General features: G+C 45.4%; 1 protein-coding gene across 14 annotated transcripts in view; it reads right to left on the bottom strand.

The window, feature by feature from the left end:
* The window catches only part of LOC137645970 (protein bric-a-brac 2-like), a 284612-nt gene that overhangs the window by 240469 nt on the left and 29143 nt on the right, over window positions 1–15000 (bottom strand). For all 14 annotated transcript variants that reach the window (XM_068379057.1, XM_068379056.1, XM_068379049.1 and 11 more), the window contains exon 3: window positions 4476–5069. In XM_068379057.1, coding sequence (XP_068235158.1) covers window positions 4476–5069 — 594 coding nt within the window. The remainder of the gene's footprint in view (window positions 1–4475; window positions 5070–15000) is intronic.

Raw genomic sequence — 15000 nt, 5'->3', positions numbered from 1 at the left:
CTGCCTGACAAGGGACTCAACCGAGTTCGGCTGGTACTGCTAGGGTGCCACAGCCCACCCTCCCATATTATCCACCACAGATGAAGCTTCATAATGCTGAATCCCCTTCTGCTGCTACCTCCACAGTCATCCAAGGCACCGGAGGAAGCAGAAGGGTCAACCAGAACTGCGTCACAATCGCTCGCCATTCATTCCTATTTCTAGCACGCTCTCTTGCCTCTCTCACATCTATCCTTCTATCACCCAGAGCTTCCTTCACTCCATCCATCCACTCAAACCTTGGCATTCTTCTTATACTTCTCCCATCAACTCTTGCATTAATCACCTTCTTTAGCAGACAGCCATTTTTCATTCTCTCAACATGGCCAAACCACCTCAACACATTCATATCCACTCTAGCTGCTAACTCATTTCTTACACCCGTTCTCACCCTCACTACTTCGTTCCTAACCCTATCTACTCGACATACACTAGCCATACTCCTTAGACATTTCATCTCAAACACATTCAATTTCTGTCTCTCCGACACTCTCATTCCCCACAACTCCGATCCATACTTCACACTTGGTACAATCACTTTCTCATACAGAAATCTCTTTACATTCATGCCCAACCCTCTATTTTTTACTACTCCCTTAACTGCCCCCAACACTTTGCAACCTTCATTCACTCTCTGACGTACATTTGCTTCAACAACAGACCCAAAGTACTTAAACTGATCCACCTCCTCAAGTAACTCTCCATTTAACATGACATTCAACCTCGCACCACCTTCCCTTCTTGTACATCTCATAACCTTACTCTTACCCACATTAACTCTCAACTTCCTTCTCTCACACACCCTTCCAAATTCTGTCACTAATCGGCCAAGCTTCTCTTCCACGTCTGCAACCAGTACAGTATCTTCCGCAAACAACAACTGATTTACCTCCAATTCATGGTCATTCTCATCTACCAGTTTCAATCCTCGTCCAAGCACTTGAGCATTCACCTCTCTCATCACTCCATTAACATACAAGTTAAACAACCACGGTGACATCACACATCCCTGTCTCAGTCCCACTCTCACCGGAAACCAATCGCCCACTTCATTTCCTATCCTAAAACATGCTTTACTACCTTTGTAGAAACTTTTCACTGCTTGCAACAACCCTCCACCAACTCCATATAACCTTATCAACTCTTATACGCTTTCTCCAGATCCATAAACGCAACATACACATCCTTACCTTTTGCTAAATATTTCTCGCATATCTGCCTAACTGTAACAATCTGATTCATACAACCCATACCTCTTCTAAAACCACCCTGTACTTCTAAGATGGCATTCTCTGTTTTATCCTTAATCCTATTAATCAGTACTCTACCATACACATTTCCAACTACACTCAACAAACTAATACCCCTTGAATTACAATACTCATGCACATCTCCCTTACCCTTGCATAGTAGTACAATACACGCACAAACCCAATCTACTGGTACCATTGACAACACATAACACATATTAAACAATCTCACCAACCATTCAAGTAAAGTCACACCCCCTTCCTTCAACATATCAGCTCTCACACCATCCATACCCGATGCTTTTCCTACTTTCGTTTCATCTAGTGCTCTCCTCACTTCCTCTCTCGTAATCTCTCTCATTCTCATCTCCCATCACCGGCACTTCAACACCTGCAACAGCAATTATATCTGCCTCCCTATTATTCTCAACATTCAGTAAACTTTCAAAGTACTCCGCCCACTTTTTCCTTGCCTCCTCTCCTTTTAACAACCTTCCATTTCCATCTTTCACTGTCTCTTCAATACTTGAACCCGCCTTCCTTACTCTCTTCACTTCTTTCCAAAACTACTTCTTATTCTCTTCATATGAATGACCCAATCCCTGACCCCACCTCAGGTCAGCTGCCCTCTTTGCCTCGCTTACCTTCCACTTTACTTCCACATTTTTCTCTCTATATTTTTCATACTTCTCTACACTATTACTCTGCAGCCATTCTTCAAAAGCCTTCTTTTTCTCTTCCACTTTTACCTTCACTCCTTCATTCCACCATTCGCTGCCCTTCCTCATGCTGCCTCCAACAACCTTCTTGCCACACACATCATTTGCAATCCCAACAAAATTTTCTTTTACTAATTTCCACTCCTCTAAATTACCAGTTTCTCTTACTTTCACTTTGTCATATGCCCTTTTCAACTTTTCTTGATGTTTACTTTTTACCCCCTGGTTTTATTAGCTCTTCAACCCTCACTAGCTCCCTCTTACATCCACCTACTCTATTCCCCCACTCTTTTGCTACAACTAATTTTCCTTCCACCAAAAAATGATCAAACATACCATTAGCCATACCCCTAAATACGTGCACGTCTTTCAATCTTCCAAACATTCTTTTAGTTATCAACACAATCCATTAACGCCCTTTCTACCACTCTTCCATTTGCCACTCTTACCCATGTATACTTGTTTTTGTCTTTCTTTTTGAAAAAGCTAGAACCTATCACCATCTCTTGCTCAACACACATATCTACCAGTCTCTCACCACTCTCATTTTCACATGGTACGCCATACTTCCCAATGACACCTTCTACCTCTCCAGCACCCACTCTAGCATTTAAGTCACCCACGACAACTACATAATTCCTTCTACCCAGTCCTTCTACACACCTAGTTAATTCATTCCAGAACTCATTCCACTCATCTTCACTTTTCTCACTACCTGGCCCATACGCACTGACAAAACCCCAACATTCCCTACCCACCCTAACCCTTACCCCACATTAACCTAGACGATATCTTCTTCCATTCCACTACTTTACCTGTCATCCATTCACTCATCAATAAAGCCACACCTTCTCTTGCTCTTCCCCTTTCAATCTTAGACACTCTACCAGACATTTCACTAAACATCACTTCACCTTTCCCTTTTATCTTTGTCTCACACAAAGCCAATATATCCATCTTTCTATTCCTAAACATAATTTCAATCTCACATCTTTTACTCTCTATCGTACTACATCCACGCACGATCAAACACCCCAAAACTAGAGTGCGGGGAGCAGTCACTCTCCCCCCAGCTCTACCTCTTTGATGTCTCACAGGATTATAATACAGGAGAGGGGGTTCCCAGCCCCCTTGTCCCGTCCCTTTTAGTCGCCTCTTACGACACGCAGCGATACGTTGGCGCTATTCTAATTGTTTTTATGCCCCTGTGGCCCCAATGGGCATATGTATATGTATATATGTATATATGTATGTGTGTGTGTATATATATATATATATATATATATATATATATATATATATATATATATATATATATATATATATATATATATATATATATATATATATATATATATATATATATATATATATATATATATATATATATATATATATATATATATATATATATATATATATATATATATATATATATATGTTCAGTCGTCATTGGTATACATTTACGTGACACTCAGAATTTTTCCTGGTAAAGCTCCTGCACTGTGGAGGAGAAATTTCCCTGTTCTATTATATCCGAAATAAATAATTGATCCCCTAAGCTAAGCACACTCGTAGGGGGGAAGATGAAGATCCATTAAGGGGTCACATATGGCGAGATCAAGGGTTCACATAATTTTGTGAAATTAAGGATTCACATAATTTGGTGAGATTAAAGGTTCACATAATTTGGTGAGAACAGCATTACCTGCATAGTAACTTGCTCTGGCTGGATAAGAGCTAAAGGCAAAAGGATCTATGTCACTGTGTTTTCGGTCTCACTAAACCCAGTGGGCGATAACACATCAACAAAATTATCATAATAGAACAAGTGCCTTCATACTTTATTGGAGTCTCAAGGAACTCTGATAACAAAGGATTAGACAGGAAAAGATCAGGACTCAGAAGGGAAGGTTTCTAATTCTTACCCTTATCAGAGGAAGCAGTGGAAGGGGAACAATCCCGCTTAGCCTTCTTCTTCTGATGAGTATTATACTTATCCAATTGAGAGGACGACCACTTGCCACAAAAATCACAAGTGGAAGTAATAGAACATCTCTTACCATGATATCCAGGACACAAAGTATGCAGATCAACCTCCACTTGGCTCATGAAAGTGCTGCAGACGCAGGGCTTCATACTTGCTTGAGTATCACTCATAATCGCAAGGCACTGTAAAGGAGAAAGCACAAAGCACAAGCATGGATCCTGGTTGAGTATATGTCTGGCTGAAAAGATGACCAGGAGTAAAGTAAGACAAGCCACGCAAGCTTAGCCGCTTCTACTCAGCATGGGTGGGATGGCTGACAATCAAAATCCCATGATATCCTTAATTCTGGTTGTAGCAAAGCAGCAACAGAGTAAACCCACATAAATGACAAAAATTTGTTTTCATGTAGAAAGAAACCTAACAAAACAAATCTGCAAACACAATAAAAGACTATCAAAATATCAAAATGTAACTCACCTCAGGTCTTACAGCCTTCTCACCAGAATCCTCCTCTACGTCACTTTGCTGTTCAAAAACAGTATGGGTAAAGGGTTCTTTGTGGTCAGAAGATGCCCCAGTATTAGAGCTACTGGGCGTAGGTAAAATGCTACTAGGTTTACTTTTCTCAGTTAATGTATGCAGATCCTCAGATTCCTTTAAACCTGGCCTTTCTGCACACTGAGATCGCTTTGCTGAAGGAGCACCACTGTCCTCAGACCTTTTACGCTTTGTACTCGAATCAAGCAATTCAGAAGGAGAGTTAAAGTGCTTGTCATTATTATCCTTTTTTACACCTTTTGTGGGTTCTGCCAGGCCTTTTATTTTCAAAATTTCTGCAGCCTTCATGAGATTTCCTAACTCTTTTTGAAACACATTTACTTCTCCTAAATACATATAATTTAGCAAAGCCTCAATTTCTTTATGAGAAACATTAGCAATAATCACAACTGGATGTTTACAGTCAGTTCTACTGAATAAATTATCAAAAAATTCACTACACGTCGACAAAACAAGTTTATGCACTGGGTAAAACCGTCCATCACTCACTAATGTCACATCACAATATGATTCCTGAAACGAAAAAAAAAAAAAAAAGCCTGTTAGACAGTTATTCAGAAAGAGATCAAACAACTTATTTTGTATGGTCGTCTACAGTTATCTTATCTGATGAACATTTCTCAAACTCTTTCCTTACAGATTTCATTTCCTACATTTTGTGGGGGAAAAAAGAATACCACTTTATTACATTTCTTTAACGTATGTGTAGAAATATATATAAAAAAAATTCTTTTAAATACTATATAATGGACTTTATACATCACTTTATTTTGAAGTGGCCTTGTTTTAAAATCCCAAAGTAAAACAGAATTCAAAATTTAAAAAGACTGAAAAAATTTCATCATAATTACGACGTTCTATTCATTGATCTCAATCTAACAAATATAAAGATAAAGACATTTCATATAGAATTGCAGAAGAAAATACAAATGCAATTATAAAAAATATCCCATTTTATAGAGTTGCAAAGTAGTAGATAATAAGGAATTAATTATTATTACTGTATTATTACTTACTGAGCTAAAACCCTAGTTGGAAAAGCAGGGTGCTATAAGCTCAGGGGCTCCAACAGGGAAAATAGCCCAGTGAGGAAAGAAAACAAGGAAAAATAAAATATTTCAAGAATGGTAACAACATTAAAATAAATATTTCCTATACAAACTATAAAAAATTTAACAAAACAAGAGGAAGAGAAATAAGATAGAATAGTCTGCCCAAGTGTACCCTCAAGCAAGAGAACTCTAACCAAAGACAGTGGAAGACCATGGTACAGAGACTATGACACTACCATGGACTAGAGAACAATGGCCTGAACTTGGAGTGTCCTTCTCCTACAAGAGCTCCATACCATAGCTAAAGAGTCTCTTCTAGCCTTACCAAGAGAAAAGTGGCTACTGAACAATTACAGTGCAGTAGTTAACCCCTTGAGGATAGAGGAGAATATGTAAAGAATAGGCCAGACTATTCGGTGTATGTGTAGGCAAAGGGAAAATGAACCGTAACCAGAGAGAAGGATTCAATGTACTACTGTCTGGCCAGTCAAAGGACCCCATAACTCTCTAGCGGTAGTATCTCAACAGGTGGCTGGTGGCCTGGCCAATCTATTACCTGTCTTTGTGGATAAAGGAGAAGAATTTGTTCATTTACTTCCTTTCCTCAATTAACTTTTTTCTTTGTTGGAGACCTTGAGCTTATAGTATCTTGCTTTTCCAACTTAGGTTGTACCTTAGCAAGTAATAATAAAAATAACGATATCTTATATCTCAAGGAATCTTCAAAAGAACCGATAAGGGATCTGATGTTTGCGACCACTGGCTCTTCAATGGTCACTGAAAATAGTAGAGATGCATCCTCCAGAAGGATACCGCTTCCTCTCGGGAGGTGAAATGACCAAGGAGCATCTGTCATGAATGGTCTGGAAGGAACTTTTCCTTAAGAAAGGGTGCTGCTAGCTATTTGAATCTCTGGATTCTGTCAGAAGATGGACACACTTTGGTTTGGACCAAATCAACGTCCATTTCCAGGTACCATAGATAACGTTGAGGATTGAGGCTGGACTTCTCATAATTTAGCCAGGTTCTTGGATCCTGGCAAAACTCGAGAATATGGCTTCTGTGGCAGATGTGCCTAAGAGGAGACCAGAGTGAATAGATGAGTGATTATCTATTTGTGGGGCTGTTGACAGGCAGAAACATAGTACCTTAAATTGGTAAATTCTTTCTCTGAAAAGGAAAAGCAGGTACTCCCTTGACCTTGGATGGATAGGGATCTGGAAGTAAGGGTCCTGTAGGTTTTTGGTGTCCATGAAGTTGCTCTTTCTGATGACCTGAATCACTGTACTGGTTATTATTATTATCATTATTATTATCAATAGCCAAGCTACAACCCTTGTTGGAAAAGCAAGATGCTATAAGCCCAAGGGCTCCAATAGGGAAAAATAGCCCAGTGAGGAAAGGAAATAAGGAAATAAATAAATGATGAGAACAAGTTAACAATAAATCATTCTAAAACAGTAATGTCAAAACAGATATGTCCTATATAAACTATTACCAATGTCAAAAACAGATATGTCATACTGTATATACCTGTAAACTATAAAAAGACTCATGTCAGCCTGGTCAACATAAAAACATTTGCTCCAACTTTGAACTTTTGAAGTTCTACTGATTCAATGACCCGATTAGGAAGATCATTCCACAACTTGGTAACAGCTGGAATAAAACTTCTAGAATAGTGTAATATTGAGCCTCATAATGGAGAAGGCCTGGCTATTAGAATTAACTGCCTGCCTAGTATTACGAACAGGATAGAATTGTCCAGGGAGATCTGAATGTAAAGGATGGTCACAGTTATGAAAAATCTTATGCACCATGCATAGTGAACTAATTGAACGACGGTGCCAAAGATTAATATCTAGATCAGGAATAAGGAATTCAATAGATCGTAAGTTTCTGTCCAACAAATTAAGATGAGAATCAGCAGCTGAACACCAGACAGGAGACCAATACTAAAAACAAGGTAGAATGAAAGAATTAAAACACTTCTTCAGAATAGATTGATCACTGAAAATCTTGAAAGACTTTCTCAATAAGCCAATTTTTTTGTGCAATTGAAGAAGACACAGACCTAATGTGTTTCTCAAAAGTAAATTTGCTGTCGAGAATCATACCTAAAATTTTAAAAGAGTCATACAAATTTAAAGAAACATTATCAATACTGAGATCCGGATGTTGAGGAGCCACTGTCCTTGACCTACTTACAATCATACTTTGAGTTTTGTTAGAATTCAACTTCATACCCCATAATTTGCACCATGCACTAATTTCAGCTAAATCTCTATCAACGGATTCACCAACCCCAGATCTACATTCAGGAGATGGAATTGATGCAAAGAGAGTAGCATCATCTGCATATGCAACAAGCTTATTTTCTAGGCCAAACCACATATCATGGGTATATAGTATGAAAAGTAATAGGCCAAGAACACTACCCGGTGGAACACCGGATATCACATTCTTATACTCACTATGGTGCCCATCAACAACAACTCTTTGAGATCTATTATTTAAAAAATCAATAATAATGCTAAGAAACGACCCACCCACTCACAACTGTTTGAGTTTGAAAATAAGGGCCTCATGATTAACACGGTTAAAGGCAGCACTAAAATCAAGGCCAATCATACGAAATTCCTGACCACAATCAAGGAATTTCTGATATATGTTTTTAATATCACACCATTCTTCATTAATTGTCTGTTCTTCATCTCTTAACGTTTCTAAGACTGCAAACTGATTCCTAAATTCAATTGCAAATGTTTCTCTGTGCTCTTCTTCTAAAAGCTAAGTTGTATCAAGCCTATGTATTCTATCCATCTTTCTGTTGGGTACTTTCAGTTTTAATTTCAGTGAGGCAATGAGGAGTTGGTGATCACTACCATTATCGGTCCCACTATAGCTTCTTATATTTCTCAGAATCCTCTTTCTCTCTCTATTAATGGCAATGTGATCTATCTGATTTCTGTAAATTCCACAGGGTGAAGTCCATGTACTGTTTGCAGAACAGAAACTTGAGAAATGTGCTCCATTTTCATTTGCAACTTTTCCACGACCCTCGACATCCATCACATTCTTTATCCCTTGATTATTTCTTCCAACTTTAGCATTGAAGTCACCAATCAAAATTTTCATATCTCTCTCAAGGATCTCATCTATTACAATCTGCAGTTCTTCATAGTATTCATCTTTCCTTTCTTCAAGGGAACCATTTGTTGGGGCATAGCAAACTATAATACTCATATTGCACTGCTTTGATTTGAACTTTGCTAGTAGCAATATGACAAATTTGGAGATAATTTGTATTTTTCCTAACCATACAAACCTTAGCTATTTACATAGGGTTTACTTTCGGCGTAGCTGAAATGACGAGCCATTAAGTTTTTAACGAGGGTTAACTACCCCCCGCTAGTTAGCAGGGGGTAGGGAAGGGGTAGCTTGCTACCCCTCCCCCCTACACACCTGTGAGTTGTCTCACTTCACTTAGAGGTAGGACTTGACTTGGGGGACAGGGATGGCGGGCAAATATGTGTAAATAGCTAAGGTTTGTATGGTTAGGAAAAATACAAATTATCTCCGAATTTGTCATTTGTTCCGTAACCGAAATACAAACCACGCTATTTACATAGGGTGACTTACCCTTAGGAAGGGCGTAAAGTCCCCAGCCTTACTGGCTTTTGGCTTTACCCAGGGGCCAGGAAACCCAGTGAGCAGCACTCGAGAAAGGAGGTCCCTGCACCTCGCACTCTCCGAAGCTTGCTAAGGATGTGCGCCCTACATAAGTTGTGTGTGGAGGAAGTTGTGACTCGTCCTAGGAAGTTGACCTGGAGTTCTTTAGATAGAAATCTAGGCTAGGACGTTCCCAATACCACCTCAGGGTATGGGGGACGCAAACAGTATCATAGTTAATGCTAGGAGCACAAGGGAGCATGGTTTACCTGCAGAGGTTGAGGTCAGCTATGCAGAGACCAGGATGCTGCTTTCCCCAAGGGAGGGGAGAATGAAGAAAGAAGTAAGGGCCAGACATACTCTTTAAATCACGCAGACTAAAACCGGGTAACAATGCCCCCAACCTTCTGCTACCTGTCCATTAAGGAGCCTGAGGTTAGACCAGCTGTTGTGCAGCCACCACAGGGCCAATAGAGAATGTATCGAAGCTCCTGTGGGTCACGTCCTGTGAACGTCGTCTGGCGCTTCCACACCCCAGCTTGCAAAACCTGCGTCACAGAGAAATTTCTCTTGAATGCCAGGGACGTAGCGATGCCCCTGACATCGTGCGCTCTAGGGCGGCGTGACGGAGGAGGGTCAGGATCCAAGGTATGTTGAATAACCTTCCGGATCCAGGCCGAGATGGTGTTCCTGGTGACCCTCCTCTTTGTCCTTCCTGTGCTTAAGAATAACGCTTGCACCTGAGGACAGACTGCAGCTGTTCTCTTCAAGTAATGCCTCAGACTCCTTACTGGGCAAAGTAAGAGATGGTCTGGGTCACTTGTTACAGAACGAAGACTCGTTACCCTGAAGGAGTCGAACCTAGGGTCTGACACCCCAGGGTTCTGAGTCTTGGCAACAAACTCAGGGACGAACTTGAACGTTACCTCCCCCCATCCCCTTGAATGGGCGACGTCGTAAGAAAGACCATGAAGTTCACTGACCCACTTGGCCGAGGCCAAAGCGAGCAGGAAAGCCATCTTCCAAGACAGGTGGCGATCAGACGCCTGGCGTAATGGTTCAAACGGGGCTCTCTTCAGAGCCCTGAGGACCTGAACCACGTTCCAAGAAGGAGGTCTTAATTCTGACTGAGGGCAGGTAAGCTCATAGCTGCGTATGAGTAGAGAGAGTTCTAACGAAGAGGAAATGTCCACTCCTTTCAGCCTAAACGCCAGGCTTAAGGCTGAGCGATAGCCTTTCACCGCTGGAACTGAAAGGCGCATTTCCTCTCGTAAATACACAAGAAACTCCGCTATTGGTGGAATAGTGGCATCGAGTGGAGAGATACCCCTCCCACGACACCAACCACAGAAGACTTTCCACTTCGCCTGGTAGACTCCGATAGAGGACTTGCGTAGGTGGCGAGACATCCTGTCCGCAACCTGTTGCGAAAATCCTCTTTCTGTGAGGAGACGCTGGATAGTCCCCAGGCGTGAAGCCGAAGCGACGCTACGGCCCTGTGGAAGATGTTGCAGTGTGGTTGTCTGAGTAGCTCGTGTCGTGGGGGGAGTGCCCTCGGAAGTTCCGTCAGGAGCTGCAGAAGGTCCGGAAACCATTCCGCGTGATGCCACAGCGGAGCTACAAGAGTCATGGACAGATTGACCGATAGTCTGGCCTTGTTGAGCACCCTTCTCATCAGACAGAAAGGTGGGAAGGCGTAAACGTCAATGTTGTCCCACCTCTGCTGAAAGGCATCTTGCCAGAGAGCCTTGGGGTCCAGGACTGGAGAGCAGTACAGGGGCAGCTTGGAGTTCAAGGCTGTCGTGAACAGATCTACTGTCGGGGAACCCCACAAAGTCAGGACTTTGTTGGCTACCTGAGGATCCAAAGACCACTTGGTACTCACTATCTGCGTCGCTCTGCTCAGACTGTCGGCAAGCACATTCCTCTTGCCTGGAATGAAGTGAGCCGAAAGTGTGACCGAGTAGACTTCGGACCACCTCAGAATCTCTACTGCAAGATGGGATAGCTGTCGAGAAAAGGTACCTCCCTGCTTGTTGATGTAAGCCACTACCGTAGTGTTGTCGTTCATCACCACTACGGAGTGACCCGCCAGGGTCCGTTGGAACTGTTGAAGAGCCAGGAAAACGGCTTTCATTTCTAGCAGGTTGATGTGGAGGTACTTTTCTAATTCTGACCAGAGGCCTGAGATCCATTGGTTCAGAATGTGGGCCCACCACCCTTCTTTTGACGCGTCCGAAAACAGAGTCAATTCTGGGGGAGGACGAGAAGATCCACTCCCTTCCGAAGGTTCACGTCGTTCAGCCACCACCGAAGGTCCGTCAGTTCCGTGGGTCCTATAGGAACCAGAATATCCGAAGGATCGGAGCCTTGATTCCACCGGGACTTTAGCCGCCATTGCAGGGATCTTATCCTGAGGCGGCCGTTCGGAACTAGACATGCCAGGGAGGAAAGGTGACCTAGAAGACGCAACCACGAATGGGCCGGAAGCTCTTCCCGCCTGAGGAGAGGTTCTGCGACCCTCCTCAGCCTTGCTATCCTGTTGCCCGACGGAAAGACTTTGTGGAGATCGGTGTCTAATATCATGCCTAGATATACCAGTCGTTTCGTCGGAAGCAGAGGACTTCTCGAGGTTTACCACGACCCACAGGTCTCGGCAAACCTCCTGAAGCCTGTCTCGGTGTCGAAGAAGGGTCGACTCCGAGTCTACCAGCTGTCTAAGCTGAATCTCAAGTACTTCCTGGAAGACGGATGGATTGGGATCTGGAAGTACGCGTCCTTCAGATCCAGTGTGCACATGAAGTCTTGCGGTCTCACTGCAAGTCTGACCATCTCTGCTGTCTCCATGCTGAACGAAGTTTGCTTGACAAACTTGTTCAGGGCTGAGAGGTCGACGACCGGTCTCCAGCCTCCAGACGCCTTCTTTACAAGAAAGAGTCGACTGAAGAAGCCTGGGGAACCGTCGTCGACCTCCTGGAGAGCATCCTTCTTGAGCATGGTCTCGACTTCCGCCCGAAGGGCTAACCCCTTTGCCGATCCCATGGCATAGGAGTTCAGCGGCACTGGATTCGCTGTCAGGGGAGGTGGAGATGTCGTGAATGGGACGCGATGACCTTGGCCGATCACAGAGACCATCTAAGAATCGGCCCCAAGTTGCTGCCACCTGTGCACGCAACTTTTCAGGCATCCCCCCACAGGTGGACACGCGGGGGATTGCCAATCCTAGCGCTTGCGGCCTCGGCCGTTGCCTCTAGGATTCTTACCTTCCCTAGAGGACTTGCCGCGCCTTCTGTCCTTGGTGTGAAAGGGCTGTGGCTTAGACACCCCTGTCTTAGCTGCCGGAGCCTGCTTCGGTGTCTTGCGAGGCTGCTGTTGCTGTTGAGGTGCCGGAGGCTTGTAGGGCCGAGATGTCAGGGCCCTCTGGAGGAGAGAATCTTGATTCGATCTCCTCCACCTCTCGGCTGTTCGTTCTATGTCCTTGGGCTCGAGCAGATCCCTTCCAGTAATGGAGGAGTGCCTGAGCCTGCAGACGTCCACGGCGGGGACCTTCGGATGGAACCTCTCGGTCACTGCGTCGCGACGTTTGAGGATCGAGTTAGCCCACAGTTTAGCCACCTGGTGAGCGAGGAACTCGATCGAACGCGTGCCCGAGAGGAGGAAGGTCTCCAAAGCCTTCCAATTGCTCTCCTTGGACAGATCCTCAGAGCGCAATAGGATGCCCAGAGATCCCAGCCAAACGTCTAGCCACGAAGTTGCCTGCATGGCACTCTTCGCGACCTTCTCAAGGTTCAGGATCTCCGACGCCGAGATCGTCACTTGTCGGGCGGAGAGCTTCTCGAGAGGAGTTCCCCTGGTCAGCTCTTCCACGGAATGGTGGAACGGAAGGGCCATACTGGACTCCCCCATGATCTCAAAGTACAGTACCTCCTCTGATGTACTCGAGGAGGTGGGAGGAGTTTGAACCAGCAGAAGAACGACCGGAGGAGGCGAGCTCGGAGAGCTGGGCTTCGACTCTGTCCCTGGCCCCTTTCACCCCTTTGGACCAAGGCAAAGCTGCGCTGGACTTAGGGGGCTTCTGGGTGCCGTAGACTTCGTCTAGCACCGTGTCCTTGCCCTGACGAGGGGCAGTCTCCGGGTCCTTAAACTTGTTGAGCTGCCTCATCAAGCCTAGGACCTGCCAGAAAGCTTATTCCGACTCGAACTGGTCTCCTCCTTGCGGACTGGCAGCTAAGTCTCCGGTCCCCAAAGGCTCATCTTGGGGAGATACGTGGACGTCCTCCTGGGGTTTAGTTGGCTCTGGACGTATCCTGGATGACGATTTAGGAATCGTCTTGGAGTCCTTGGGCTCCCTCCTAGGAGGAACACAGGACTCCAGCAAAGAGGTCCGGAAGGAGGCATCCTCGCGAGCAGCTTCTCTCTGAAGAGGAGGGGTTCCTCCCATTGGTGCCGTGGGAGATAACCCTGCCTCGCTGGACTCTCCTGAGGAAGGAGATAACACGTCCCCAGGAGAAGGAGAAACAGCACGCGTAGGAGAAGGCGTAGAGTCCTCCTAACCGACCTCTTGGGAGCCAACTTCACCCGAGGAGAAGTCACCACGAAGTCCACTCCTCTCCTTCTCTTCAGCGGGGGAGAGCCTGCCGTTGGTTTAAGTCCCATATCAACGAGGGCGGGCTTCACAGCCTGAACCACTGCGTTCATAATGTGACGGAACCAAGGCTGACGGGTAACTGACGCAGTGTCAGTTATTCCCGCTGGAGGGAAGGGGATCTCCTGATCCTTCGGAGTGGACACCACGGGGCCTGCCTGAAAAGAAGAGGAAAAAGTGTTGCATGGACCTCTCCGTAGATCCTTCCTGGTCCTGGTCCTGGTGGGAAAACCTACGTTTGCGCAGAGGCAATCCAGAGGCTGATCTGGAAGTCCGTGTCCCTGTCGGTTGGCTGCGCTGATGTTCCCTGCGGGAATGGGAATCGCGGCGGTTCTCACACGAAAAAGCATTCAAGGAATCGCACGCGGCCGATTTCCGAAGCGCGGGCGCATTGCCGCGTGTGGAAGAATGCGCGTGGGTGCGTACGCTCGCGGGCGAGGGGGCCCGTGGGCGAGACGGCGCGTGGGCGCGTGGGCGCGCAGGCGAAAGGACACGATGGCGAGCGATCGCGTTGGCGAAGGAACGCGTTGGCGCGCACGTGAAGGAGCACGAGACCGCGTGGGTGAAGGTGTGCGCTGAGCACTAGGCGATCGATGGCGGCGCATAGGAGAACGTGAAAGAAGTCACGAGCGACTTGGCGAGCGTTTGCCAGGCAGGGAGCGCTGGCGCGTTGGAGAACGCTGGCGCGATGGCGAGCGATTTCGCGTGCGTTCAGGAGAACGAAGGCGCGTACCACGAACAGGCGAACGACTGCGCGCAGGCGAGTCGGAGGCCTGGGGCGATCAGGCTGGAGAGGGCGAGGGCGCTCAGGAGAGCGCTTGCTCACAGGCGAGTGATCGCGTGAACGTGCAGTAAGGTTACTGCGCACATCTGAAGAGGTGGACGAACGCGCAGACGAACACTCGCGAACAGGAGCTTTAGCTCGCTGTTGCGCCGGAGCAGAAGGACGCGCAGGGACGCGTGGGCGAGGCGACGGGTTAGTACCCTTGCCTAAGTCCAGATCAGGCGATCGTGGACGAGATGATGAACGTTGGCGCGCTAGGCGCACATCAGGCACAGGTTGATCAATAGCACG

This window comes from Palaemon carinicauda, chromosome 8 (genome assembly GCF_036898095.1).
Source record: "Palaemon carinicauda isolate YSFRI2023 chromosome 8, ASM3689809v2, whole genome shotgun sequence".
NCBI classification, from domain to species: Eukaryota; Metazoa; Arthropoda; class Malacostraca; order Decapoda; family Palaemonidae; genus Palaemon; species Palaemon carinicauda.
Note: the sequence above shows the minus strand (reverse complement) of the source record. Positions and strands in the feature narration are given on the sequence as shown.